Below are 26,288 nucleotides of genomic sequence, written 5' to 3' on the forward strand. Positions count from 1 at the left end.
CAATTTTTATCTATCATCTAAGGTATCTTAACAGTTATACCGGGTGAGCACAAAGTCTTGCCATGATGATAGCACTTTATTACAGAATAGCCGTTTGAGATAGTAATTTACATTTGATGCCGTTACTTTGGTTAGTCTCACTAGTTTTTTTTTTTTTTTTTTTTTTTTTTTTTACGCCCACTTACGTTAGTAAACCTCACCGTATGCTCCCTTGGTAGCTCGGAGAATGTCGAGGCGGTATTCCAGTTCCCGCCAGGTGTTTCGTAACATATGTTCTGTCACAGTACCCACAGCAGCTTCTATCCTAGCCTTCAGTTCGTCGTCATCAGCAACTGGTGTGACGAAGACACTGCCCTTGATATATCCCCACAAAAAAGTCAAGGGGCGTAATGTCTGGAGAGCGGGGTGGCCAGGGTGTTGGATCGTTCCTTCCAATCCACCGATCCGGAAATGTTTCATCCGGGAAAACACGCACTACCAAAGCCCAGCGGTGGGGGGTGCTCCATCTTGCTGCATCTGTTACAAAACGTCTAAGTAAATGTTAGCGGTAATGGATTTTTCCGCGAAGAAAAACGGTCCAAAAACCTTGTTATAGATGAGGGCGCACCAAACATTCACTTTTCCGCCGTCTCGCTGTAACTGTACAGCAGCATGTGGAGACTCTGAACCCCGTTATAGGGACATTATGCCTATTTACCATTCCACTGACATGAAAAGTGGATTAATCGGTAAAGCATATGCGATTTAAGTAATCGTTAGCGCCATCAATCCTGTTGAGACTCTCAGTTGCAGATACAGCACGTGTCAGCAAATCATTCGGGTGCAATGCCTGCACGATTTGCACTTTGTAAGCATGCAACCTAAGCCTTTCATGAAGAATCTTCACCACACTTGCTTGCGGTATTTAAAGTTCACGTGATGCTTGACGAGTTGATATAAATGGACTCCACTGAAACGATTTCCGAACACGATCAACTGCTGCATCACTCACAGGGGCCTGCCACTTCGAGGACGGTCTTCAACGCTGCCTGTTTCGTTAAACTTTGCACACCATCGCTTTATTGATTTAACGTGACAAGAGCTGCGCCCATGAGAAGTCCGAAATTTACGCTGAACACTGATGGGCGATTTCGTTTCGTGAAACCAAAGCACACATTTCGCCAGCAACTAACGTGACCTAACAGACCGCGTCGATGTTATGAAGCACTAAATGTATTCGCTAATTGTGAATTATTTCTCATCAGCTGAATTGCGTATATATATATATATATATATATATATATATATATATATATATATATATATATACTACCTATTAACGGCACATGAAGATTTGTGCCAGACCTGGGCTCGAACTCGAATTTCTTGCTTCTCGCGAGCGGTCGCCCTAAACACTTGCGTTATCCGTGCACACTTTACGTACCGATCCAAACCTCCGTTTGCCACACTGCCTACATGGACTACTGCTCGCCAGATTACTTGGATTACAATAACTTGATCTCGGCACTCATATATTTTGTCAGTGTTCGCATAGAAAAAAAACAATAAGGGAATTGTGAGTCGGCCTTGATGCAAAACATTTTTGTTATATATTTACTTATTTATTCCCCAAACTAGAAAACATAGTCATACACAAACAGAAGCCTCAAAAACACAGGAGACGTAATAGATAAAATATCAACCCCCCCCCCCCACACATACACACACACAAACAGCAAAACTGGTATGTTTTACATCCATGCCCACACATACCTACAGAATAAACTATAAACTTTACAAAAGAACAGCTAAAATGCAAGAAATTCAGACATATAAGTTTTAAAATTGTTCAAATATTCTAAAACTGTTAAGCAAAAACAAGACAAGAGGAAAACTAAAACAGATTCACAGGAATATGTGGCTGCCTGATCACTTACACAAAGAACCTGATCACTTATACAAAGAACACGGATGAGGCAGCTGCCCATGTGAAACATTAAAAACGCTGCCCTATAATTTGAGGAATTAAGTAGGACATTACACAAAACTTAGAAGACATGCCACATTCGAGTCACTGTCATCTAAAACAGAGGGGGCAAATCCGTTCACAGATGAGCTGCTACCCTCTTGCCCGAATATATAACACAGTCTACTAAAATGTGGTACATCGTTTAGTGCTTGCTTCACTTGCCCTGCCTGCGAATGGCTCGCACAGTCGAATCGGTCACTGTTGTCGGGCTTCCCTCTCTGACGTCACGGGCACTGGTCTCTGGCTCAAGCTAAACCGTTTGTGCGCCACGCTACACTATAGAGATGGGTCGAACTCGTTGATTCCCGTTAACTACTTCATTCATTTCACTCTTTGCCGTGAAGCGTTCAAATGAAGTAGTTCATTCATGAAGTACGGAAGCCTGGCGAAGTTGCCCAGTTCGCCGCTCAGCCGCGGCTACGCTCGCTTGTACAATAAAGGTTCGTAATACTTCATAATTTTACAAACAGATGGCCAACTATGCAGTAATGTGCACGCAACGTTTTACGCTCTTACAGCGTCTGAGCTAACTTAAATAGAGCATGGTCGAAGGGGACAAAGGAAAGATAAACAGAGAAGCCTGTCACATATAAAGAAGGTATTACATTTAATCTTGCTCGACATTTTTTCATGAAACGCCCAAAAAAGTCTTTATCAGCCAAGTGAAACATTATTTGTTGTATTCATGGACTGAAAAACTAGGGCTACCAACAAAATGCAGTCCAATTTCATGTTCCTTTTAAAATTTAATTCAAAATAGAGTATGTTTACCACTGTCACAAAGTCTATATATCTACGTTAAGTAATTATTCAGAAGTTTTCCTGTGGATTTTATTTTGTTGAGAATAATATAACCCTCCAAATTCAAAACGTAAACTGTCACCTGTAGTAATTGATACGATTTCAGGTAAAATCCCTCTTTCAGTGTTATTAACAAAACTTTTATTTTCATGTTGGCTGTGCGTGCTCACACAGCCAGTCTCTCCGTTTGTATCTGTAATATTAATTTGTCCGAAAGCGCTGCCAACGGTAGGCTACCGGTAGACGCGAAGTATAACTGAACTGCACAAATAGTCACGGGTAATGATGTCAGCACTGCAGGAAGCAGCTGACGCTGCCTTCCCATCGCCCCTCACCTCCCCAACCCATCGCAAACCTATCGTTTCCCACAAACGCCGCGCGATTCGTCGACAGGCAGTAGAGGGGGGACTGAAGTGAAGGGAGAATGAGTGACGTAACGCCGATGTAATGGGATGACGGAGAGGGGAAGAGAGTGAGTGAACTTGAAGGAAGTGTGGAGTGTGTTATCTGTGAAGAGTTTGAAGTAGCAGCTCGTTGAAATTGAGTGGTTAGTTCACACTTCACTGGAGTGAAGCGTTCATTTGAACGATTCATTCACGAGCTCCCCATCACTACTACACTACTCTCGGTAATTGGGTGAAACTGCCATGTACCGTGACGGATGCAAAAGTAAACCTGCATTCCCACAACTGGACCTTTACGGACTGATCATCTTCCATTTCTTCTACACGTATATGACTTGAAGCTCGGGGTCCCGACCTCGCCAAACACGGCCGATCTATTCAAATCAGTTCATCAGTACCTGCGTGGTCGCAATGAGCCGATCTCTTCACCCGAACATGTAGACTTCGGACAACAATCGGTGAAATCAGTAAGTTTGTTTACTTCGAATCGGCCGAAGTTATCACAAACGACGCTGAAAAACTGATAAGTTTAATCGACAAAAAGAGTCTGTGGCCTCTTTACCGGAAATTCCCAACTGTTTCCAAAAGGTGAGGTTGTGGCTCCGTCAATAAAGTAAAATGATATCAACGAACTAGTCACTCGTTGGGAGAAATGTGTTCGTCGCCAGAGTGACGACTTGGAGAAATAAATATGCAGATATGAAGAATAAAGATGTAAAATGCTAATAAAGTTAGTTTTATTTAAAAACCTTTGAGAGTTTTTACATAAAAAATTCGGAGACCTTACTTTTCAGGACGCCACCGTACATATTTATTCTTCATGTCCACACATACATCTCAAAAGTGTCTCCCCGGAAACGAAAACATTTCTCTCGACGACAGAGCACTTTGTTGGTACATTACTGTAGAATGTTTTAACTTTATTGGAGGAGTCTCAACTTCATCTCATCCTACATAGCTTCATCATTACCAAAATGAAGTCCTTCGAGGTGTTCTTGAAGTTTTAGAAACAGATGAAAAATCTGAAGGTGCCAAGTCGGAACCGTATGAAGGAAAATCGATGACAGTGAACCCAAGGCGTCAGATTGTTGCAGATGTCTCAGAGCTCGTGTGCTGTCTGGCATTCTCATGCTGAAGGAAATGGTGCTTCCATGTGTGGACGACCTCTTCGAATTCGTGCTTTCAGTTTTCTCACGCACTTACACAGTTACGTTACACACCGCCATGTTACACGCTACAATTGAATGCCTGCCGACAAAAACGGTGTAACCTCACTTTTCTAAGGAACCGGTTTGACACGTATAAACGTTATACGTGTCAAGAGTAAGGCGTGTATGAAGTTATGTTGGTAAACATGTACATTAAGCACCATTTTTCGTTTGTTTCCTATTCGTCGCGAGGCGCTCGGATGCAGAAACGTTGTAAGAGCATGTGCGAAGATATAAATAGGGGCCGGAAACGGAAAATTAAGTATAGTGAATGGAAGAGGAATGCGAAGAAACACAAACGGAATTCGGGGCAACCATATTTGGCCCACAATAGCAAACCAGTACCTGGTGGGAAAATCCCTGCTGAACTGGTGGGTGCATAAAAGTTTTATGCCAATCTAACACAATATTTCTGTGAAATGGGAGATCCCATAAGTTATTCGCAAACATTATATTGTAATGCGTTGTCATAGTCTTTACCATTGACGTTTATGTGGTTAACTATACTTATCATTACGTCGTGCTCCCTTTATACATTGCTACCTGCAAATATAGATACCAGTGTAAAACACTAAAAATGGAGGACAACAGAGAGCCGTTTCAAGAATTCTACGCTTTAGACTATAATGCACAAACCAGACATTTGGCTTCGTCGTGCATTGAAATAGTAGACATAAGACACAGGGAGACTGAGGAGACCATTTTGCACAGACACTGCACATCCAAGTACTTTTTAAGATGAGGAGGTTATAGTGGGTATGACGTCAAACAGGCCGACTAGGAGCAGGAGAGGCATCACAGGACATTTTAATTTCCAGTGTCTATACTTCTACAAATAAATTCATAAAACTTTGTCAGCATCACCAGGTAGGATTCAGGATTCACACTCATTGCAGTGGAAGTTCGAAAACATAACAAAATAATTTTTTTTACGTGTGAAATTTCATCATTTTTTCACTTACTAATGGCTGCATTTGTTGCTAAAGGTACACTTTTCTTCATATGTTACAGAGATTCTTCGATGAATTTTGCACAGCATACATACCGTACTTACAGGTGTATGAAACTCTAGAATTTATTTAATTTATGATAAAACGTATGATCTGTTGTATTTTAAACTTCATGTTTAGAAAAAACACAAATTTTGTAGTTAATTACCTCAAATTTTTTAATGGATTTGGAAAATTCTAGAGTTTCATACACCTTTAAGTATGGTTTGTATGCTGTGCAAAATTCATCGAACTATCTCTCTTACTTATGAAGGAAAGTGTACCTATAGCAACAAATGCTGCCACCAGTAAGTGAAAAGAATGATGAAATTTTACATGTAAAAAAAATTACTTCATTACGTTTTCGAACTTCCACTGCTATGAGTGTGAATTCTGAATCCTTGAGGTCATGCTGACAAAGTTTTATGAATTTATTTGTAAAAGTATTGACAGTGGAAATTAAAATGTCTTGTGGTGCCTCTCCTGCTCTAAGTCGGCCTGTTTGACGTCCTACCCCCCTTAAATAATATCAGTGGTATAAACTTTGGATCCCACAAAAGTGTGCTACTCTCGTCAGAGTTACAACTTTTGTGCAATGGATGCTGGTCGAAAATCTGTAATATCTTGCTTTTCACGTCCCGTGCTGCCACAACTTGTACACATTAATCAGTAATGGACTCATTTCAAGTGATGGTGAATGCTATTTCTGCCGTTCGTAAACCTGTTGCATGGGTAGCACTTGTGAGTTACTCGTCGACTAAGCAGTTTAAGTTTCGTAGCCTCATGTTGTGCTCACCACTGGTAGCCTCGGGTCCCGGCCCGTTGCCATTAGCACTCAATATTTTAATTTGCATGGTACACAGCATGTGGGACACCGAATGGCATAAACACATTATTGGCCTTTGCGACCTAGCACTCATGTGATTCCTTGTAAGAACAAATGGAGGCGTTCACTGGGGTATGCTCAGGAACCTCTAAACATCATGTACATATGGTGCTGTTCTGTTTTACCAGAGGTGGTTGTTATACTGAGAAGGTGACTACATAATTCTTCAAGCATCCATTGTTCCAAGACTACAGATATGTCACTTACCGCACAAACAATAGATATCGCAGCAGTTAACTGTTTCATATCTCGATGAACTGACACCGATTACATGAAGTATACGCGACGAGAAAATGCCGATGACGTGAAGTTGAAATGAAAAATTAATGTTGTTACTGTAGTCTCAGTTTCAAATATGCTGAAAGTTGCACACACATAAGGCACAGTCGATACTTTCACTCTCTTCCAATGAGTTTGCACTGCCAAGCTACCTGATGATGACCTGAGAGAATTGTTCAAATTTGAGACTGCACACTTTCCAACGCATCTATTCACTAGACATGCAGCATCTGTGTATAGGTAAATGACTTCTACATAACGTTCGATGGAGTACAACTACAAAAGCTACATTCCAGTCAGTGTGTAACATCTATGGAGGTTGGGCAAAAGTATGGAGACATTGTGAAAAGTGCAAGCTTGACTGTAAATGCAGATGATGGCCAAGCCTGTGAAATGCCTTGAAAATGTTGCAAGTGTCAGAATACTGTTCTGTGTAGTTGATGGTGCATATGTCAGAGTTAAGTGACTTTGAACACGGGCAAATTGTTGGTGCTAAGATGGTGGGTCTTTTGTAACCGAGGTGGCTGAAGTGTTTTGGTGTTTCAAGAGGCACTGTGTTGAAGATTTATACATCATACAGGGAAAGCAGAAAAACATTGTCCACTGAGTCCAACATAGACAAAAGAGAGTGCAGAGTGGCAGATGCCACAGGATGTAAGGGGGGAGAAGGAGATGAAAAAAATTGACAACCTTTTTCAGTTTTTCAGCTCTCCTAAGTTAGCACAGAATACTCGGGGTTGCAACTTTGATTCCACAGCACAGACCACAAAAATCTGACATACTACAAGTTCGTAAAAAAATTTGGACCTTTCATACAGTACCTGCAGGCTGGACTATTAGGGCTATGAAGGACAACAGGTGAACAGGAAATAGTTAAGGTGAATAACACAGAAGTGGGAAAAACAAGAGGCGGGGGGCGGGGGGGGGGGCTCTGAGCACTATGGGACTTAACTTCTGAGGTCATCAGTCCTCTGTTGTCCTGAGGTAGTCTGTCAGAAAAATGAACAGTCTTTTCTCAATGAGCATGTGACAGGAGACATTACAGTCTAAAAAAAAAAGGAGGCTCAAGAAGAAATAAACCGGTGTATAAACTTATGTCTTGACTACCAACATCCGATACAAAAATTCTCAATATGTGGCTTGATTTTTTTTAGAGAACTTTTAAGGCTTTTTGAGACAAACAGGTAAGATTATAAAACTGTCTCGTGCCTTTTTTCCCTAAATGATGCAATAGCTCTTCCTATACACTTTCCTGGGGCATATTTATATTTGTGACATGAACAGTTAAGGCATTTATCAATTAAGGACTCATCACAATAGTTTTCACAATAGGTAGGTTTCTACCTCCTCTGTAATGTATATCTGTTGGTAACTTCGTTTCAAATGTCAACATTTTTTGTTACGTTTGACTGTGATTATTATGAGTATCAACTGAAAATATAAACTGGTTTAACCAGTCACATTTAGTGTATTATAGTTTCTATTAGATGTCTGCGAGGGTAATGACTTAGTTAGATGAATTTGCACCGATATGCCGTGGGTGTATTGTATGCGTGATTTTTGGTTAACCTGTTGCACAGCCTTTCTGTGGAGGTCGTAGCCTGCAACATATCCGTGCCTTATTAACTGACATAACTGCACCTGATGATGGAAGCCTATTTCTTTGAAATGTGTAATGTTAAGTATATTATATGTGAGTGGTTACAAAAATTTGTATTTTCAATTGACGAACTTCCTTTTGCCAAAATTAATATTCCATAGAAAACTTCAGTATACCCACATATTTGTTGCCAGTAATTTTGTTTATGTACTAGAATGTTTTAAATGCAACGTTACTCTTTGTTTTTGCAAAGAGTCCACAAACTCCTATTACACTAGATTTTTTGTACGGAATTTTCTCAAAGTAACTTAAGGGGGGTAGGACATTAAACGGGCCGACTTGGAGCAGGAGAGGCACCACAAGACGTTTTATTTTCTACTGTCTATACTTTTACAAATAAATTCATAAAACTTCGTCAGCACGACCAGCAAGGATTCGGGTTTCACACTCGTAGCAATGGAAGTTCAAAAACATAACAAAATAATTTTTTTTACATGTGAAATTTCATCATTTTTTCGCATACTATTGGCTGCATTTGTTGCTATAGGTACACTTTTCTTCACAAGTAAGAGAGATTCTTTGATGAATTTTGCACAGCAAACAAACCATACTTACAGGTGTATGAAACTCTAGAATTTTCCAAATCTATTAAAAACTGTGGTAAAAATTGAGATAATTAACTACAAAATTCGTGTTTTTTCTAAACATGAAGTTTAAAATACAACAGATCATTTGTTTTTTCATAAATTAAATAAATTCTAGAGTTTCATACCCCTGTGAGTATGGTATGTATGCTGTGCAAAATTCATCGAACAGTCTCTCTTACTTATGAAGAAAAGTGTACCTATAGCAACAAATGCTGCCAATAGCAAGTGAAAAAATGATGAAATTTCACATGTAAAAAAACTTATTTTGTTATGTTTTTGAACTTCCACTGCTACGAGTGTGAATCCCGAATCCTTCCTGGTCATGCTGAGACAGTTTTATGAATTTACTTGTAAAAGTATAGACAGTAGAAAATAAAATGTCTTGTGGTGCCTCTCCTGCTCCACGTCGGCCCATTTGACGTCCTACCCACTTAATTAAAAATCACAATATTTTTAATAGTTCCTATATGACATGCTAAATGTAAGTAACAAATAGACTTCTGCATAGTACTGGTGACACTGAAAGGGGCAAATAATCAAAAGTTGTCAAGTAGAAAAATTTAAAAATTGTGAATGAGGGTAAGTATCTATTCAGTTACAGTACACTCCGAGTTACACTTTCCACCTTTTCTTCCTTCTCAACGATAACTGTTACGGTGTACTGAGGTATCGAACGAGAGTACCAGAAGTACCATGGATGCCCATCCACAGCAGGAACATTTCTACGTACAAATCAATCGTGCCTCCTGGAGGGGCACTGCCACCAGGATGAGGGATGCGCACTTAAGTAACTCCGGATGAGCAGACGTTGTCAGTTGCAAGCTGTAAGTCAGTCTTGCTAGGAAGTTAATGCAGAACATTTGTTCCGCCTTCAAGTTGTGTGATAGAAACAGTGGCTAATAGATAAACGGTGGTTAGTCCTCAGCAGAAACAGAATAGTGAACAGAATTGTTGTGTACAGACAGAGACCACCTGCGTATAGATTTAACCAAGTACCACTACTGTCAGTTATGAACTGTTCTTCGAACAGTACGTCGAGATAAAATATTAGTTTTCTTCTGACTTTACTTCAGAGACCATTATTTAGTTTGTGTTCAGAGAACTGTTGTCAACGCATCTGCTGCCAAAGCTGAGTAATATATTTTACTATTCAACAATATTATGAAAAGGGGAGTTGCCAGCCTCAACAGATGGAGACTGCGGTCTCGTGTGTGTGTGTGTGTGTGTGTGTGTGTGTGTGTGTGTGTGTGTGTGGGGGGGGGGGGCGTGCGTGCATGCATGCAAGCGCGCTTGTTACTTCAGCTATTTCCGATAAAGACCTGGTTGCCCGAAAGCTCACTTTCTGACAGTCTTTCTATTGTGCCTACCTGTGACTCAGAATTTCTTCTTCTACAGGATGAAAAGTATTTAAACCGAGAAACTCTGGGAGGCTGTAGGGGACATCAAAACAAATATTTTTCCCTAACGTCATTTTTTCCTACGAGGATTCCATTGGAGGCTGTATTACGCTCTTCAGTTGTTAGAGGGCGTATTACGCTCTTCAGTTGTAGGCAACTGCTGTCCACCAGTGTAGTAGTGCATTGTCTCTGTTTACTAATGGAGCGATACACCTGGAGTGAGTACACTGATACGGTTGGTGCGTACTACGTAGCGGAACACAACGGACGAGTTCCACACCGGGTTTATCAACAACAATATCCTAATCGCCATATCCCGCATCATACGACCTTTGCTGCTGTGTACCAAAGTCTGCGTGAGACCGGGTCCTTTAGCAGATTATCTAGACAGGGACACCGTCGCACTTTAAGAACACTGCAATTTGAGGAAGCTGTCTTGCAGCATGTGGAGCGGGATCCTTCAATCAGCACTCGTGCAATTGCACGTAACATGGGGACCAATCAGACGAATGTAAGAACAGTCCTTCGAGAGCAATTGTTACGTCCACTTCACTTACAGCGTGTCCACAATCTAGAAGCAGTTGATTATCCACCCAGAGCACAGTTTTCGCAGTGGTACCTGGAATAGTGTGAAATGCATCCTACATTTCCATTCTCTGTGTTGTTTACCAATGAAGCAACGTTCTGGCGTGATGGAGTCTTCAGTATGCACAATTTGCATGTTTGGAGTGAGGATAACCCATATTTTTTGAAAATCTACTGTAATTGAAATTGGGTTGTGTCAATGTGTGGTCTCTTGGTCATTAAAAATGGAAAAGTGTTTATTGGTTTAATTAATTTGCCGCCAGAAAATTCATCCTCTACCGGTTTAAATACTCCTCATAGGAAAAAATGACATTAGGGAAAAATATTTGTTTTGATGTCCCCTACAACCTCCCAAAGTTTGTCAGTTTAAATACTTTACACCCTGTATATTATGCGTAGTTGCAACCCACCTGGATTTTCCGTTGTTTGGTATTTCACTACTCTGAGTTATTTCACTGTGCACGTGTTACACTTTAACCTATGCATCTGTCCTTCCAGGGCACCTCTATTAGTCTTTTTCAATGGCAGTGAGATTTTCATCAAAGTCGATGCCACCAGTTCGCAAAAACTGTACCTATTAAGATCACATTTTATTGCAGTCTAGCAAATTTTAACTGTACATAAGAGCATTTATAACTATTCTTCAAGTGATAGGAGTGTATTTATTGAAACATATATAATATTTTTTGGACACAATACGGGTCGATATATACGTCCAAAATACCTACGACCGACTTATCACCAAAGATTCTGAGAAGAATAGGAAGCTAGAGTCATGCAGAAGACAGGTTACTTACACTGGACTACAGTCCTGAGAGCATACTGCCAACATGACAACAGACCACAATGTGTTACAATTCATTAAAGTGTCACCGCCGTTCAATTTGGGTGCCGTGTACGTACATTGCTAAATACACTGTAATGTCAGGCTAAATGTTGAGGATATGGGGAATCTCGTACAGTGTGCAAAAACAGAAGCAATAATGGTTTAAGCAGAAATAGGCACACCACTAAGACAGCTGAACAGCCTTCACTTCAATTGTTAGGTGGAAATTGATGCATAACTGTGGGTAGAAAGTACACACTCTGGTAATTTAAATTTGTGAATGTAATATGGTACTGGAGAACACAAATTACATTGCTTGCTCTGGAAAAAGAAAGTGAAACCTGTACCCCAACACTGAAATTTCTGCAGCTACCGTACAGTAAACGCAACATAATTATTCACAAGTTTTTAGTTTATTGCGAGTAATATCCCAACACTCGACAGGGCTTCACAGCTAGACTAACAGTATAGCAATAGTGACTGCAAGATGATTATGGGTTTTGTTTACATTCTCTTATAGGCCTACCTGATTCCGGGTTTTGTTTACATTCTCTTATAGGCCTACCTGATTCCTACACTTTCACTCAAAACTTTTATAAAGTTCTCTCTTTTGTCCCCTGAGATGGTACTAACATACATGGTACATACCATTTATGACCCCTGGAATGCCACCAGCATGGGAGTTAGAGATAAGTTACAGGATATGTTAATAAAAGCCCGTCGTGCGAATGACCTACAAATTAATTAACATGTAACAAATTTTCTAAAAATTGTAGACCGAGAAGTACACGTCACACATGCATGTGAGAGTACAAAGTGCACGATTTAAAGTAAAAATGTAAATATTACTACTACAGTACTGATTCTGGACCAAAGTGTGAAGCTAATATGCAAAAACTCTATTGTTTCCTCAGTTATTAAAGTAGCTGTTTGTTATGGCTTGCCTATATTTGCAGGACTACAATGATGACTGCCAAAGAAAAATGGGTAATTTCCAAGAATGATTGCCTCTCAAAATCAGGGGGCCAAACGATACATATCGAACGTGCGATCCTAAAAAAGTCAATCACGCGATTCTGGTGGTGGGCATTATTAGTATGTTTAGGGTGGCCACTAAAGCAACGACAAAAGAAGAGCGTTAAAAAAATACTTGCAATTACAAAGGAGATGGCTTACGTTATACGTTGTCTGTGTTGTCGTCATTATGAAAGTCCGTGTGATGTGTATGCTACAGGAACAATTCCCCTTTTGCCATGTGAAGGTGTGTAACATAGAGCAACTAAGGGAATGACGGAAAACATATAACAATGACAATCACAAGTAATTGATCATAATGCCCGCCACCAGAGTCGCGTGATTGATTTAGGATCACATGTTCCGTATGTATCGTTTTGACCCCGTGACTTCAGGAGGCAATCATTCTTGGAAATTACCAAAAAATGATTATCTGCTTACTGTTACAGCAAAGACCTACTTTAACTGTCAATTTGCTGATAGGGTTTTTAATCTTTGAATCTAGATAATCAGGTAACTTGGAAAAGAAGTGTCTGATAAAATATACTTCTAATTTTCTTTTCAGGGATTTCCAGTTTCTTGCCTTATATCTATAAGAAGCTTATTAAAGACCTATGCAGCAGAATATATGAATAGAAAGAGACTTTGAACCCTAAGTATTTGTATCTCGTACTGTAGTTGCAAATGCCATGGTACACTTGAAACTGACTTATTATTAGGCTAGTTGAGATTACAATAAGGACTGCACTCACTAGGAATGACTTGACTACATGATTCCAAGAAACTTTCAGGCAACCTTAGCAAGAAGTCCAGTTACGTACTTGACACAATAAAATTATTGTTTGCTTTTGCAAAATAGAGGGCACCCTGGCTGCCTTTAATTTCACCACATTATCCCAAAAAATTTCATAACCTAACAGGAAGTGAAATGATGTTAACCAAGCTACAGATTATAATATCTCATTATAAAATTTAAGAACTGAAAAACTATTAATCAGTTCGTTACAAACACATGTATACATGATTATATGTATGTACATAATATTATGTTATACACTGAATATTTACAGAACATTACATACCATAGTGGCTTATTACAACACATATTTCCTGCTCTACTACATATGACACCTGTGTTTATATAAATATCTGTCTATGGGTTAGAAGCTGACAACCAGAAGAAATGGCTTCAAAATTTCATTTACTATCTGTAAAACATTTTACTTGACTGGGCAGGTGTTAGATATTTTTGTGACTGCATAAAGAACTCATTTTACTGCCAATAACAGCTGTAGTATTCCAATATTGCAACTGTGAACATTAATTTCTCATCCATCTTTAAGTCCAATTTTAATTTGTGAATATGTATACTGTGAAGGTGCAGTTGGAGTATATAACTTATCAGCTTGATAACAGGCCTACATTCAATGAAGACAGGACTTGAGTCTCACAGAAAGTAGATGGCTCCCTTTTTTTTCCTTTTCTTTTTTACAGTTATGAATGTAGTCATCGTAAAAAAGCAGACACAGTTAAGTAGTATGGGAATGCTGTAGTTTTCCCCTCAAAATATGGGCTTTCCTGCTGACAACTGTTTTAATTTATACTTAAAAAATCATTCCTTCTGGATAGCTTTTATTATATAAACAAATAAAAAATAAAACATGAGTAGTGACAGTGACTAATATGTTGATTTGTATTACATTTAAGGCTCTGTAGCTTTTGTTAAACTGACAGACAAGCATGCAGTCATATACACAAACAAATCATGTATATTTACACACACTGAAAACTGACTCATCATACATCATTTGAGGAATAAATCAGATAAATTATAAGATTAATAAGTAACTAATAACCATGAGTTTTCAACTCTTGAATTTCTAAAATGAAGTACAATTTCTAACATAGTTTAAGTAATTTCAGTTCCCTTAAGTTATGGATTCTTATTGTGGGTTAATGTGGTGAAATTAAATACATTACCATCTCAGTGGAGAAATAACACAGCCAACGAGTTGCAAATAATTGTTTAATAGTTTTATATAAGTTTCGAAACCTCTAAGCACGACTTCATCAGACTGCAAATTTAAAGGCCGTAAAGTTAAAATGCGAGACGGTAGTAGGCTAGTTGAAGTTTAGAGCAGACGTGATGAAGTCAAAAATTAAACATATTCCAGCCTTTGGTACAGACACCTTGAAAGGAACAGCATCAGACTTAATATATGGCTACTGAAAAACAGCTTTGTTCAAGACTGTATTTAGAAAAGCAGCCGACAAAGGCAATATGTAGAGCAGCTAATCTTGAAAGATTTTTAAAAATTATTTTCGTGATTTCTAGTGTTTTTAAATCATAATATATGTTTAACTGACAGTAATCACAAAAAGTAGTTTCTTTCGTACCACAGCACTGCACAACAAGAATAGATATATGTCGTACTGAAACAGAATGTTTATGACCAATAATTCTATCAATGAACTCACTCTCCCTCCCCCCCTCGCCCCCCCTCCGTCTCTCTCTAGCTAGATCTTGAGTCAGGCCTATACTACATATCCGTCTGTAACAATGAATATTTCAGCCACAGACCCTTACAACAAAACTTTGCAAGTATCTCTAATCATAATGAGGAAGAAGTGGTAAACAAATAATAACAAATTAGTATAGGCTTTCTGGGAATGCAGAATTCCTGTTAAATTCTTTGTGTATTTTTATAATCGTTAAGCACAAATAGAACAACACTTTTACCATATTGAAAATGTATTATTTATGACAGAATGTCTTCTAGCGAGTAACTACATAAAATTGACATCTGCACATCTTTAGTGTGCAATAATGTAAAAAACTGTAAACTGATGGTAACAACAACTACCAAATAATTACATGCACTGCAATATATGAAAGATTTTTTTGTTTCGTGACAGGTTTGTTTTTCCTTCCTAAATGAAAATATTTTAAAGATCTCTCTGGCTTACTCCAAATCTATGGGAGTAATTTCATACACTCTGTGCAAGGATCATTGGCAAATCAATTTTAGAACTTCTTATGTATTCTTATTTTGATCTGTTTAAGATACTTGAGGGACTCCTCAGTATGGGTCTACAGAGCAAGAAGTAGGCCTATATCTAATTTAATCTAATCATGTCAGGCAAATTTATATGCCGACTTTTACTTGCTCTATAAAGCCCTAGATTTGTTCTGACTAATGTATCGCCGAAGAACAATAATGGCTGAATGTGTCAACATTATAGGAAGCGACAGCAAGGCTTGTCAGAGAGCTAATGCAGTACCTCTTCAAATCCGACAAAGATAGTAGATAGGGAACAATAAAGAATCGTTGTGGGTAGAAAGTGGCAGCACAGGCACTCACCGTTAGAGGACTTGAGGTCGCGGTGGATGAGGGAGACGGGAGCGCCGTTGTGCAGATAGTTCATGCCGCGGGCGATCTGGATGGCCCAGTCGACGAGCACGTCGGGGCGGATCTTGCGGCCTGCCAGTACCCTGTTGAGAGAGCCGCCCCGCGCGTACTCCATCACCAGGCACAGGTTGGGCAGCTGCAGGCACACGCCCTTCAGTGACACGATGTTTTCGTGCTCCAGAAGCCAGAACAGCTTCGCTTCCTGGCGTACGTTGTCCAGCGTGACGGCGATGTCCTCGTCGGGGTCGTGGCGCGCCGCTTTGACGGCGACCTCCTGGCCGCGCCAGAAGCCGCGGTACACCTTACCGAAGCCGCCCACGCCGATCACCTCCTCCAGCTCCAGCTCGGAGAAGTTGATTTCGACGGGCTGCACAGAGTCGCCGATGACGCTGGCGACGCGCTCCGCTAGCACGCCGCCGTTGTTGGTGACGAAGTTAGCCGGGAAGATCCCCACCTTGTCGCCGATCTTGCCCGTCCACCAGCCTTCGTCACCCGAGATCTTGAAGTCTTTTGACAGCACCTCCACCTGCTCGCCCCGCCGCAGGCTGAGCTCGTCCTCGCCCTGGGCGTCGTAATCGTACAGCGCCGTCCAGAAGGAGTGCGGATCGGCGCCCGAGGAGGTGGAGCTGGCCACCTTGCGCGGCGTCGACGAGCAGCTGCTGCTGTAAGAGGTGGGACCGCCCCCGGGCTTGACGGGGCTGCTGCTGTTGCTGGTCTGTTGCGCGGTGCTCGTCGTGTACACGTCCTCGCGGCCATTGCTACTACAGTACGCCGCCGGTTTGCTGCGTTCCATGGACGTCGTCAATAGCGGAGGCATTCGTCGTCCCCGTTGCCGCCGATCTCACCGTCTTCGCTGATGGTATTATCGACGTAGCTCCCGTGGTCCTGGTCCTCTCCTGTTGCCCTGCCGCGGCACCACTGTGACGCCGTCGCAACAGCCTCCGTGGTTTCCGTCGCCGACCAAAACACACCGGCTCTAGGCACGTCTGCTCCCACTGCACCTTGGTCCGGAGGTGAGCACGGATACGACGAATTCGCACCGTTGAATCTGAACTCGCCGCACGAGTGACACTTCTCGAGCTGGTTTTGCTGCTCACAGTCCACAGAAACAACACCGGCCGCCGCCACCGCCTCCACCACCTCCGCCACCGAAACGACCCAACTGAGAGCTGGCCCACTTCTCATGGCCTACATTCACTGTCGTTGAAGTGAGACCACGGCACACGGAAACGTCACTTTTAGCACCCGCACATCACTACCGGTAACGCGCTTTCCCTCTCGTGAACGCACTCCCCGTGTTTGAGATATCCTACAAAGAAAATCTGCAAATAGAGAGCACTCATAGTAACCTGCTATTAACATCGGCCATGTTGGAAACGTTGACTGATCAGCAAATAGCTAACCACTGACATCAGAGACAGAAGTGCGGAATGTATACGTAGTTCGCGCACTCTGTCCAAAGATGTCGCCACCATTCCTCAGATAGTAACGTGTATCTTTGTGCAAAGCTTATCAAAAGCTAACTTCCACAATACTGAAGTTGAACTAGTAATTAGTATATTTATAATTTCGTGATGTTTATGTACTACAGAAACACTTCGCAACACACTGTAATGGAAGCATTGTGGTATTAAAAATAGTTTAATAATGTTATTAAAGAGTACTATTCTAATCAAGTGCTTTGTAAGAAAGCTAATGTGGTTAATTGCTGCAGGTGTTTATAGTTTTAGAGCTAGCGACACTATTGCTTCCAATGTTGAATTAATTATGTTATAAACATGTCTCTAGCTTATCTCAAATGCTATGGAATACTGAGGAGACTTAATAATAAAATCTGTCTGAAACAAAATGAAGTTATACAAGCCCTATTTATTGTTTCGCTTTCACAGTAAAAATAATAGCTGCTCATAGCTTACTACCTAATTTTGTAAAATATACGTTTCGTTCAGTATGCTGTGATGGTAGCACGTAATATTTAGTTTCAAACTGTCTCTCTCTGGCTGTTCGCTGTATCCCACCTGATGGCAATTAGCTGATATTCGATACACATCATATATTTACATTCAGACGATCATGTTTTTACAATTGACAATCTACAAACTTTGTTATCAATGCATGGATATGACGATCAAAATAGGGTGTGACAAGCAATAGCATTGGTTGAAATTCACCCACGTGATAATACAGAGTTCAAGATGTCTGCTTGGGGAAGACATCGATTGTTCCATCAGTGTACGGCAGTCTTGAATGTTCCGTGAAATTTGAGTAGCCACAGCATGAAAAATGCCCCAAAAAATGAAAGTGTGTGAATATGGGATCCCAAACGCTTGAAATTCTTCGTCAGGGTGTATGGGCTTCACTTACAGGAGGCTGGTTTTACGATCCACACCAGGATATATTCTGCAATACATTTCATCTTTATGTTTGGTTGTTCCTGCTATGTCTACCATTTACGGTGTACTTGGTGAGTGCTACTCAGAATGATACCATGAATCAGCCTGTCCTTTTCTCGCTGATGGTTTTAAATGTGATTAAGTTAGATTGTGACGAATACTAGATTTGAAAGAGGTCAGGCTATTTACCAGAATAGTAAACTGTTTTCTGCAGTTGATTGGTGTTAAACTGTCTTGTGAAAAGCAAATAAGTGTTCTATGGCATATTAGCTCTTTCTGGAAGAAGTGTTTCTGTTTGTAAGCGGTTGTGAGCTTTCCAGTTTTTAGTTTTTGATACGTCGTATCATCTGCAATCTCTGAAGTGTCAGTTTCTTTACAGTTTTTTCCACCTACACTAACGGCATGGGCGGGATATTGCACTGCAATTGCTGCCCTATTTGGTGTGCTGAAAGCAACCAATATGTGGCTTCATCATGTGTATGACACTTCAGAATGTGTGCGTGAAGAGGAGTTCGATGCTCGCGACGGATGTCGACGACATGCAGAGGATGTGACCTTCCGTTCAAGATTGTGAGTGCTGTTATTTTTCTAATGTCAACATTGAGAGTCCCGCTATGAAATAATGTGATGTGACAATCATATTCGAAGGCTTAAGGGAATGATTAAATAAGGAAATGTGGTTCTGCCTTGAGCAAAAACAATTTTTTTCCTGTTTTACTACTCATAAATGTTTCGGAGAAGTTTCTCCATCTTCAGTGGGTTTTGTTTGTTAGATATAATATTTTAAAGTTGTTAAATAAAAGCGACTGAAGAAGGAAAAACTTCTCCAAAACGTTTATGGGCAGCAAAAAGAGAGAAATTATTTGCACAAGCGAGAACCACATTTCCTTTTTACATATTAAGAAGAAAACGCGGACAACAAAAGGAGCGTCGATCACAAAATGATTGTTTTGAAAAGTTAACCTGTTCACAAAGTCACCACTCATCAAAATCGTTGGTTGCTATTTGTTTTTCACAAAGTAGTGCATATTTTTCTCCAGGGGCTGAGAAACGTGAATTCGAAATGCGTAATATTATGTGATGAATTGTTTTATGTCATCAAGTAATTGGCTGAAAAGCAATGTTAATGCGACGTATGAGTAAACAAAGCAAGTGATTTTAGGTTCAAACAATTCTTTCGTCACTTTTTTAAGTTCATTATCCAGTGTTGTGTTTTCGTCGTCATTAACGTCACTTGTTTGGCATCCTACACAATTGAGTATGTTGATGAATGTGTAGAATGTGAACAAAGTGATTGGTTGTTGTTTGGTGAGATATTGGTGTTTGTTTTTTAATAATACTGTATTCAGAAGTCATGAACTGACGTACTTTTTCAGTATGATTGCACTTGAAAGACGCTGATATGTCATCTCAATTCGTTTTTGTGCAGTTGCCTCAAGTGACAAAACGATGAGGAGGAAATATTAGTACACACTTGCAGATAATTGTTTTGACTGTGAATAACACCACCCCTTGTAGGATGTAACGTTATTCCATGGAAAAACAGATTTATAGGGTTACAAGAAATCAGGATGAATGTTGAAGCATTCACTAGTTAATGTTCGAATGTTAAGTGTGTAATAACATGTATACATTTGTTGCATTAATGGGAATTTAATGTTTATAGAGTGTAAATTAGCATTTATGTTGATGGTGTATAGTATTACTCTTGGCATCATAATCCTGCACACCTGTTGCAGAAAGGAGGGAAGAATAAAGTTCCCTGTGTACACTAGTTTTGCAGATGAGTCTACTTAGTAAGAGTGCAGTATTTACTATCCCATCTACTATATTAGTGCAGTGTTTTCATGTTTCATGCATTGCTGCACTGTGTTATTATTTTGTTGTTGTTGCCTCTAGTCTGAAGAGAAATTTGGTACAGATCTCCTTGGTAATCAATCCCGTGCAAGACTTTTTGTCTCCGTGTAGCTACTGCAACCTACAGCCATCTGCACTTGCTTACTGTACTCAAGCCTCGGTTTCTGTCAGCAATTAACCCACTTCCGTTACCAAATTAACGATTTGTTGATGCCTCAGGATTTGTCTTATTAACAGTCCCACACATTTTTGCTTTGGACGTTTTAGAGGGTACAATGCAACCACCTCTATTTTTCTTCAGTTTTTGTTAATTTAGAGCTTTCTTCTTATAGGAGAAAACGTAGGGGTTGCTCAGAACTGACGAGGAACTTTCTCACTTTCTGCTCACATATACTTGTATGTACAATCTGAGCATAGCACAGTGAAACAGTATGAAATTCAGCAATATCACTTATTGTTAGACAGTACTATTAGGTGGCAAAGGTTAGCAGCGACTGAACGGAAAATACTACCATTGTAAAGTCATATGATTTGTGTTGGTTGTGGACTAGAGCCGACTAGTGAAGAAAAAATGTATGCCATGTAGCTGCCTTTTTCTACTAATGGAAAACCCCTAGGCGGTGATTAAATACTTAAATGAGTGCTCACTGTGTATGGACATTCTTGAGAAGTACACACACACTTTCAATACTGCTGCTGCTGCTGCTGCTGCTGATGATGATGATTCCTCACGAGCAGCTTCTAATTAAATTGCATGCTGATGGAGTATCATCTCAATTGTGTGACTGGATTCACGATTTCCTGTCAGTAAGGTCATAGTTGGTGATAACTGACTGAAAGTCATAAAGTAAAACAGAAGTAATCTCAGGCATTCCCCCAGGAAGTGTTACAGATACTTTGTTGTTCTTGATCCACATAAACAATTTAGGAGACAATTTGAGCAGTCCTTGTAGAATGTTTGCAGATGATTCTGTCATCTACCATGATGTAATGTAAGCTGATGGTCAAAATGAGTTGCAAAATGATTTAGACAAGATATTTATGTGTTGCAAAATGTGGCAGTTGACTCTAAATGATAAAGAGTTTGAAGTCGTCCACATGAGCATTAAAAAGAATTCGCCAAATTTCAGTTACGTGATAAATCGCACAACTCTGCAGGCTGTAAACTCAACTAAATACTTCAGGATTACAATTACAAATATCTTAAATTAGAACGCTCATGTAGATAATGTAGTGGGAAAAGCAAGGAAAAGACTGTGATTAATTTTCAGAACAATTAGAAAATGAGACAAATCTACCAGAGAGACTGCTTACACTACACTTGTCTGCAGTGCAGTGTGGGATTCGCATCTGATAGGGTTGATGTAGGACACCGAAAACACTCAAAGAAGGGCAAAATAAGGTAGAAAGTGTCATGGATATGATATGTGAATTGGGGTGGTAGTCATTAAAGCAAAGGCGTTTTTTGCCGTGGCAGAACCTTCTCATCAAATTTCAATCACCAACTTTATCCTCGGGAGTGTGAAAATATTTTGCTGGTGCTTACCTGCATAGGTAGAAATGATCAACATAATAACATAAGAGAAACCAGAGCTAACACGGAAATATTTCAATGTTAGTTTTTCGCACACTGTGTTCGGAAGTGGAATGGTGGAGAAGTAGCTTAAAGGTGGTTCAGTTGAAACCACTGCTAGGCACTTAATTTTGATTGCAGAGCAATCTTGTAAGTGCAGATGATTTATAGTGACTAGCCAAAAGTGTGATGTGTTAAAGGAAATAGGCTATATAAGCAAAGTAGAGATGAATGTGGAATCGTTCTAGTGATGACATGGGCTTTTTTTTTTTTTCCTTCATCCTTTCTGATATGTCTTTGTCACCCTATTGGGAGGTTCCAGTTCAGTTACTTTTAATTTTTCCTTGTTGTCCATCTATCTGAGCATTAGCTTGCTACATTTGACATGAATGTTTTTACAAACTACTTCTTTACTTCTGTAGTTCTTGAATTCGATGTTAATAGTGTCACATTATTGTAAAATGAATCTTTGGCCACAGCAGTTTTGGATGTTATCACTTGCATATTTCATCAAGCACCCAAATATCTGAATTCCCATATCTTACTGAACTCTGTGCTTCCCAGGAAACATGTTGACATTAGTTTTCAAGCTCTTGCTCTTTTACTAGCTAAAGTACACACATTTATACACACAACCCCACAGACATCCAAACATACACTCCTGTGAATGCAACGAGGTTCTGATTATGTTGTGTGGTTTCCCATTTATTTTTAATGCTTTAGTGCTTGTGTTTCAGAATTCTTTAATTACTTCTTCTATGTAAGTGCTGAATATCGTGTGTGACAGACAACATTAGTGCCTAATTCCTATTATGATATTTACATGTTTTTGTATGCCTGTACAATTACTACATTCTTGCTGTATAATTGGTGAATTGCCTTATGTCTGTAGTCTACTTTAAGACTTTTAGGGACTTGAAAGATGTCTTTCCAGTGTACATTATCAAACACTTCATTTTTGGCAATGAAAGTGATTAGAAGTGCTCAGTTCACACTTAGTCGATATCTTTCCAACAATTATTCAGAGGATTAGAACAACTTTTCTTGTTCCTCTGCTTTTTCCTGGTCCCAAATTTGACAACTTCCAGCTACACGATGGAGCCTTAAATATGGTACTTCCTTTGTATAATCTGCCACATTATTTCAAGATTTTCTCTATGGTTCTGACAGGCACAAAAATTTGTCATCTTCAACTTTTGTAGTCCTGTCTTCCTCAGTTGCGTGTAATATTACGGTATATTGACAATATTTACTTATGGACCATCTGACAGCAACTGAATAAAACACAATTTTAGTGCCATACGCGTTTTGCCTTTATTTTCTGCAAGGCATCATCAGTGGCAGGTTGCGTGGACAATTTCTTACATATTATGCTCCTGTTGCATTTTTGGTGTTGTTCTTCTTTTTATGAATGCCAATTTGTGGTTTTTCCCCACATTCCACAGCACTATGAACTGAACGCTTGTTTCAATGCATTTTTGACCTTTCATGGCAGTTGTGTGTAGGAACTATCACTGTCTCCTATGTTTTAAATCTTTGTCAGGTGAGATACGAAACAGTTTTGTGACATAGTTTTATAGACCCCAGAGTAGAAAAATGGGGCATAATTACAGTTTACACAGTGTGTTACCTTCTGTTCCACTAATTCATACTGACCAGAAGTTTATATTATGAAGCAAAGATTGTTGAGGTACTAAAAGTGTATAAGAAAATCAATGTCTGGCACCCGGCATTAATGGTAATACCTTTATAACACTGGCCATTTAATAACTGGTTCTGTTTTATATAAATGTCTTGTTTATAGTCTTTCTATTATAAGACTTTATAAATGTAAACCAACCAAACACAGGCTGTCTATTCAGAAATTAATCTGTGATTTTTCAACAGAAATCATTTCATTTGTGGAATTCCAACATGGTGTGGGCATAAAGCACCAGCAACTCTATTTTTTAATTTTTGTTAATTTCATTTTCCCTGGATCAACTAATGGCCACATCGAGGTAACTATTTATTTCTCTTTTCCTTCATCCTTCTCCAGAACACTCTAATTTTCTCAGAATAAGCTCTTGTCCTCTCATTTGACACTTTGACTCCAGTTATTTTCATATTCGTTTCATCTTTCTGAAGACCTCTGAATTTGTCTCAGTTGAATAAGACATCCTATTCAGTGTGCATTTCTTCTAAGTCCTTCTGTGTGTTGCCTTTGTCTGCTTTACTGTATTGGAAGAGTGTGTGAATTTTTTTTGTTAATCTGTCTTCCTTTGTTCTCACTAGATGTCCTTAAGAGTGTAGTGCATCTTTTCCTGATCTCATCTGTTGTTTTAGGGCAGAATGAGAATAGTTCCGTATTTAATCTCAAAACCCAGTTGCCATCTTTGTTCTCGATTTGACCTAATATTTTTTGCAAGATCCTTCTTTCTGTCTCCTCCAGATCTTGTAATGTCATCTTCTGTCCTGATAAAAAGGAATGTCTCTTAACCAAAAAGGATTCTGGTTTTACAACTGTGGTATAATGCCTTAATTTAACATCTTTAGAAAAACATTTTTTTGTGCAGATTTCTCACTTTCATGTAAGTTCTTTTAATTTTTTGCTTTTGGTTTTAATTGAATCTTTTTCACTTTTTGTGTTTAGATTTTCACCCAGATATTTAAAGTAATCTGGTTTCTTGATGTTGTGATGCTGCAGCTTTGTGTTAATTGTTGATTTGGTCTGGGAAGACAAGTAGTTTTTGTTCATTTGTTTCCTATAAGGGAAATGTTTGAACCATACAGCCCTGTCAGGAGAATTACGCTCTGGTATAGTCTGCTTTTAAAACATCTCAGAACTGTGAGCCGAAATATGCTCTATTTGCCACTGCAATCCTTGCCTTAATCTGAATTTCCATTCTATCGTGCTTGCTAAAAATTGTTCTCAAATATTTAAATGTCTATTCTTTCAAAAGTTATTTCAGCTGTCAATGGGGTACCATTATAGGAAACTTGTAAACTTGCTTCCGTTGCAGTATTTCTGTAGTTGTCATGAGCTGCAAGTCCTCCTTGCTACAGCTTGGTAGAACAATACCGTCCACATATGCAAGTGGATTTATTGTGTTATTACTCAGGTTTGTTCCAGCTAAGTTTAATTTTTAGTTCTCTCTATCTTTTCTAAAATTAAATTAAAAAGTATGTAATGGAGATAATGCACCTCGTTGTCTAAGGCCAGTTCAGCTTCAAAATGCACGTATATAAATTTAGTTATCATTGCTACGCAATAGATTTCCTCTAAACACATCTGTGCTGGATCTTCCAGAGGGTTTGCAACTAATTTGTGAGTATGTGCTGGACCAACCTGGACCTCCAGCCCTTGCAGCACTACTCTCCTTTCCAGGCTGCAAGCCCATTCTTCTGCTGTTCTTTTGCCCCCTATGCTTTTCCAATTGGTGGTCTTCTTGCTGATGGCGACACCTGGATTTTGTTTAAGATTTTAGACATTCATGGCTCCTCCTCCCCTCTGGCACTTTACACCTTCTCTCTTCCTAAACTACATGGTTCCCATTGTTGTGTTTTTTCCCAATGCGGTGTATATTCCCCGTTTTTGCAGTGCTTTCTTTGCATCCTTCCTATCTGGCAACAGGAATATGCTCAAAACCCAACAGTAGCCATCCTTTTGTGGGGATGGGGGAGGAGCAGTGGTGGTCCCCCGCCACACAGAGATCGCACTTTTGGTGCTTGAGCTGGCAACTCCTCACACGTGCTGAGAACATGTGCCAATCGGTGGTGGGGCGTGGGGACTCTGGACGACAGATTAGTGGCCAGGCAGCTGTTTGCTGAGGCTGGGTGGCACCTTTGGGGAGAGCACTTGTTTGGTGTAGGTAGCACTGCAGTGGATTAGTCGCGTAGGAAGTTGATTAAGCTTTCTCCCACTGGTGGATGCGTGTCCCCTGCAGTCCTTTCTGAAAGACAGGTTTCTTGCACTAAAGAGAGGTATGACCCCAAAATGTTTCCTTCACTGGGTATGTTGTGTGAGGAATACAGTGTTAAGAGAGAAGGGGAGAAATACTCCCCTATATTTGGTTTGCTAAAGAACCAATAGGGATTTCTTTTTCATCACAAAGTCATTATTCTTTGTTGAACACCTCAGGGATAAGTTTGGGGAAGTAGTGCAATTTCAAATCTGAAGAGCGGTTCACTTCGGATGAAATGGCATCCTCTACCTAATAAAGAATGCTACTCCCGTATGACAAGTTGGGTGATATTTCTGTAGCTATCACCCTGCTCTCCACCCCAAAACAGTCTCAGTATGGTTCAGGGTATCGTCTTCCACTGCAGCCTTCTTTTACAGACCGATGACGAATTGCATGCCAATTTTGAGTGAAGGGCATGCAGTTTGTTCATCATGTCCAATAGGAGCCAAAGGGCAGTAGGGTTGCTA

At 39.8% G+C, this 26,288-nt stretch overlaps 2 protein-coding genes across 2 annotated transcripts in view; one reads left to right on the top strand and one right to left on the bottom strand.

The window, feature by feature from the left end:
- Positions 1-17,422, bottom strand: part of LOC126425305 (mitogen-activated protein kinase kinase kinase 10-like) — a 731,045-nt gene extending 713,623 nt beyond the window's left edge. Inside the window, exon 1 of the mRNA XM_050088284.1 lies at positions 16,007-17,422. Within this exon, the coding sequence (XP_049944241.1) occupies positions 16,007-16,871 (865 nt within the window). The 5' untranslated portion in view covers positions 16,872-17,422. The remainder of the gene's footprint in view (positions 1-16,006) is intronic.
- Positions 17,423-18,244: 822 nt separating this feature from the next.
- The window catches only part of LOC126424585 (pecanex-like protein 1), a 273,094-nt gene continuing 265,050 nt past the window's right edge, over positions 18,245-26,288 (top strand). Inside the window, exons 1-2 of the mRNA XM_050087327.1 lie at positions 18,245-18,518; positions 18,827-19,017. Of these exons, the coding sequence (XP_049943284.1) occupies positions 18,366-18,518; positions 18,827-19,017 (344 nt within the window). The 5' untranslated portion in view covers positions 18,245-18,365. The remainder of the gene's footprint in view (positions 18,519-18,826; positions 19,018-26,288) is intronic.

The sequence above is a fragment of the Schistocerca serialis genome, chromosome 10 (genome assembly GCF_023864345.2).
Source record: "Schistocerca serialis cubense isolate TAMUIC-IGC-003099 chromosome 10, iqSchSeri2.2, whole genome shotgun sequence".
NCBI lineage: Eukaryota > Metazoa > Arthropoda > Insecta > Orthoptera > Acrididae > Schistocerca > Schistocerca serialis.